Source organism: Palaemon carinicauda, chromosome 13, assembly GCF_036898095.1.
Source record: "Palaemon carinicauda isolate YSFRI2023 chromosome 13, ASM3689809v2, whole genome shotgun sequence".
Taxonomy (NCBI): domain Eukaryota; kingdom Metazoa; phylum Arthropoda; class Malacostraca; order Decapoda; family Palaemonidae; genus Palaemon; species Palaemon carinicauda.
Genome location: NC_090737.1, coordinates 63,205,071 through 63,210,070, shown reverse-complemented (window position 1 = coordinate 63,210,070; position 5,000 = coordinate 63,205,071). Strand labels below are relative to the sequence as shown.

The 5,000-nt window shown below is 40.6% G+C and overlaps 1 protein-coding gene across 1 annotated transcript in view; it reads right to left on the bottom strand.

The window, feature by feature from the left end:
• Window positions 1-870, bottom strand: part of LOC137651623 (uncharacterized) — a 1,102-nt gene extending 232 nt beyond the window's left edge. The window contains exons 1-2 of the mRNA XM_068384843.1: window positions 432-870; window positions 1-124 (exon numbers count right to left, since the gene is read on the bottom strand). The exon at window positions 1-124 is cut by the window's left edge and continues 232 nt beyond it. Coding sequence (XP_068240944.1) covers window positions 1-124; window positions 432-870 — 563 coding nt within the window. The remainder of the gene's footprint in view (window positions 125-431) is intronic.
• Window positions 871-5,000: the final 4,130 nt, after the last annotated feature.

Here is a 5,000-nt window from a genome sequence, read left to right as displayed (position 1 = left end):
TCCAGGTCCGGAAATCGAAGGCTGACTTCAATGCAACCGAGATACTTGAGGATGGTTCCATCAGCAATCTTCACCTGAAGCAAATCTTCAGGGAGTGGACCTCCAAACCAAGCTGTTGCTGAAACTGCGGAGATATGGTACTCAGCATGGATACGGAGTCGAGTAATGCAGTAACATCTTCGCCCTCTATGGAAACATCTACTTCACAAGATACGCCGACCAAACGATCACCAACCATATACCTCATTATGCTGGATTTTACCCATTTAAAGGACACTCGGCCCTGATGTGTCCATGCTGATGACACTTGTAGCATATGCCCCGAAAGGGCGGACGGGTTGACTGTGATGCTGGGGCGGCTGCTGGAGCAGGCGCTTGCAGTTAGGATGTTCTGGAGCCCTGTCCTCTGCCTAGACATACACGACCCTGACCACGTCCTCGTCCAGACTCCAGGGACTTCTGCAGGGCCTCGACCTGTGTCTGCAAGGCGTCCATCCTCTTCATGACGTCAGCAAAGTCCTTCTTTTGTGGTTTGGAGATAGGCGGCGACACTTGCTGAAACTGGATTGACTTTGATGAGGAAGATCCTTCTAGTTCTATGACCCACGCCGAAACGAGCATGTTCTCAAAGGACACACCTATGTCCATCTGGTAACGAAGGGACATCGTTATCAATAGGGACTGCAAGCCAGACCAGAACTTCTTGTGGAGCATCTTGGATACATGCTCTTCAGACATCCTGGATGGATCGCGAAGGACGATCTTGGACATCAATTCCTCGAGTCGGCAAGCCCACGATGCCACGGTCTCTTCTTTCTTCTGGGCCCGATAACCAGAACTGACCAAGAAACTCGTCAATGGGGAGAACATAACCGAAGCGATGATCCAAATGTTGCAGCAACTGCCCAACTGAACACTGACCTGAGACGTGCAGGAGGACCTACGCAGCAGGACCTTTAACTGACCGACGGATGGCTTTTATGATTTCCGGCTCGGAGTCATATCCAGAGCCATCAACGCTTCCATTTCTTGCTTCCATAGCTCGTATCTGACACCTGACTTGGAATGGTCACCAGTGAGGTGGGACGATATCTTGCATTCCGCATGAATATGCCGATGATATGGCATTGGACTCTGCTAGGGTGCAGGTCCTGAGGAGGGCTAGCAGAAGTTTTAACAGAGGGCTTTGGTGATGCAGCGTCATCGGACTTGTTCACTAACTGCGAAGTGATTTTCTTCTTCTTGTACAAAGGCAAGTCCTGGAGTAACGCCACGATCATCTGGATTTGTGTTGAGCCTGGGACCTACCCGGACTCGGTCTGTAGCTCCTCTTGCTGTATCATACCAGTGACTTGCATCTCTTGGTCGAACAGCAACGCCTGAACAGTGAGGGGACTGTCAATAAACTTCTAACTTGTAGCTTCGGTGTAGCATGCAGTTGCTTCTTCCTCAGTGCGGGATACTAGGATGGCATGACGTGTGCCCAGGAATACAAACTCGGGCTCATCATGAGGTTGTTTCCCCAGGTAGGCACGGACTTCTTCAGCAGGAAACTCGGCTGGCAAACCAGGCACCAATACACTACGTTGGCAGACCATCCTGAGTGAGAACTAGTAGACAAGGGCCTCAACCAATTTCATGTGATGACAAAGAGTTGAAGAAAACAAAGGCAAACCTTCAACCAACAAGTTCCACAATCAGGGAACCAGTACACAAACACCACTACTTCTACACAAACTACACAACGTAATAAAAACAGTAAACAACAAAGATGAACTAACAATTCCTGCAATGCTGCTCCAACTCCTATGAAGCGTTGAGATTCAAAAAATCGCGATCCAGAAGAGTAATTCTGTACAAGTTTCCCAACAACCTGCAACCAACAAGTTCCACAATCGGGGAACCTGTACACAAACACACCACTTCTTCACAAACTACACAACGTAATAAAAACAGTAAACAACAAAGATGAAATAACAATTCCTGCAAAGCTGCCCCAACTCCTACGAAGCGTTGAAATCCAAAAAATCGCGATCCATAAGAGGAGTTCTGTACAAGTTTCTCAACAACTATAACACACAACTGTATACCTCGCTATGCGAAAACGGACAAACAGATGAACGGACTAACAACCAATTTGATTACCTCAGATGACTACTGCAGGCTATTGATCATTCCGACCAACCACCTTAAGTATTCATTTCATTTCAATATCTTACCCGAACACCACTGGATTTGACATATTGACTATCTGACCCACTTGTATCACCTACCCTCATGTAACTACAATCTGATCCTGTATTATCTTATTGAACTGACTTAAATGCTACCAAGTACCAAACTCACCTGAATTATACTTTATAATAAGCTACAATATGAGCAATATTATTACAAAATTATTATAGTAACCACAAAAGTACAAATCAAGTTAACCAACGGCACATTGATTGAACACGTAAATTACAACCGGTCATATACAATATTACAACAAAAAATATCCAGGTCAATATGTACTAGCAAATGCTTTGAGAACTTACCAAGTTAAAAGAAGTTTAGATGCACCACAATTTGGAAGACAAATTTACTGGAATTTGGTCAGTATAATTTGGAAAATCAACATCTTTTACTGAGATTCCATGTTGAATAAATTAAGAAAAAAGAAAAAAAACTGATAATTACTACCAAGTATGCATTCCACAATTTAGAAAACCGAACACTCAAATGTCAAAGTACCAAATATTATAAATATTCAACTATATTATTTTGAACTAATTTAATCTAATTAGTTTCATTATCAGACAAGCTAAAACTATTTTGCTTTCAAGTACAAATCCCTTCCCACAAGTCCTACTATTACAGAATGGATTATACTACAAAAAATCAGCAGGTACCATTTTATAAAATTTACTTTACCAAGACCAAGTTTACCTAATTACAATTATCACACTACAAACATTTTAAATGACTGTTACAAAGATCTGATCAGGTCAAGGTTAGGTCAAAGGCTACAATAATACAAGTTGACTACAACGTTGACAAATATCTAAGCTGAAATTACATTACACAACTAACAAATTGGAATAAGCTACTACCCCCAAAATATTAGAAATTTAGAATATGCAAAAAACTCTACATAAATCTTTACTCATTAATTTAATTAGATACACTGATAACAGGCAATAATTGACTCAAAACAACAGACTAATATCATTAATATGCATCACAAGTCAACAGCCAAAACAATCCCCTTATCAGCTCATTCACAACAAACGTGTGTGAAAACACCTGGCATATAACCACCACAATCAATTGTGTCCATTCAGAGTCAAAACATAACCATGCACGAGGCAGGCAAAAGTCTCTCCGTGCTCTAATGAACATTACACAAATAGCGAGTCGCTGTCCATACACGTCAATACTCGTCAATACACAGCGGCGAACTCACGCCAGTCCAAAGTACATCACAACAAAAATACAATCGAACACAATAGCACACATGTGACAGCTGAAGATATGCATGCTAAAAGGGTTACTAGTCACTACGCCAGTCCTCGCTAGTATACAGAACACAGTTTGTAACGCTACAAACAGCTGAAGCTACCTTGTGCAACGTACAAAACCACCACAGTTCCTGACGAAGCTTGATCACGGCCGACACTGTCCAGAAGTCTGGTCACGGCGGCCTCCTATCTCCCACGACAGGATCGGTCACCAGACCATACCTGTGGTATCTATAGTGCATAAACACGAGACCATATGCGACGCGTACATCGGTACTCATACGCAGATGTCCATCCTGTCATAAAACTTGCTCCGGAGCCTAATCCAGGGAGATGCCCTATCTCTGGAGCTGGTGGCAACCAGGTTGATCTTCTCCGTCGCACACTGAACTAATGACATGTTCGGGCGACAGTGTAATAGACGGTAGGATAAAGGTCTCTATTCGTCTAACTGTGTGGGTTCTAATTGGTTCAGTAAACGCTGATGGATGTGACATATCATATAGGTTTATTCCAGAAAACTCCACCTGCCAAACAAATAAACAATAACATACAAATTGTCAGATAGATACATATATACACACTTTAGTGACTAGCATATTACAATAACATAGCATAGAATAGTTATCACGAATATCATTAGCAATATTTTATTAGGTTTCAAGATATATATTCAATAAAGCACTCGACGCAGACTATTAGGATTATTTAACAATGGCAATGTTCTATTTAAAAATGACAATTGAATGGATCAATAATAACAGCTTAAATGCTACACATTATAGAAATACAATCGGAATGCATATATTTCAGAATACACCTCAAAGCATATACTTGTACTGACCTGTATAGAATATCTGGGAAATATTCCACTACATAACCGTAGTACGACGTAGGGTATCGTATAAACCCCAACGGCCGAATGACAAGATTTGAGTTTCGTGCCAGTAACCACGCTTGGTTACTGTAAACACAAACATGGCAACGAGGTGTACTCCACAGTTGATAAATTAGTCTAACTATAGTTACGGCGACGGTATAGAATCTGGAATGATATATTTATACTTACTATTTTCCAATAAATGATGTTTACTACTGATGATTTCTTAAAATACCTACCAGTTTCCCTGAACATATACTTGAATAAAAACATAAAGGGAGCTAATAGATTAATAGACATGGGCGTTTGGATGAACCACACTAAAAGTTACATAAGACAAAGACGATACATACAAGAACACACACATATAATAATTGTTCATGCCAAATATATGAAAAAGGGTTTTCCCTTTCCGAGGAAACTGTTACAATTAAAAAGTAAGTAATATAACAATTGAGCTTTCATGAATTTTTTTTTTTTTCACTGAAAGACAAATCTTCATTTTGTATTCAGTCGTAACTATGCTAATAATTGTATGCATATTTCAAAATTTTGTGAATACTAAGTTCAGTGGTCATTGCAACTAATGAAATAAGTAAAGATTTATAAATATTCTCTCT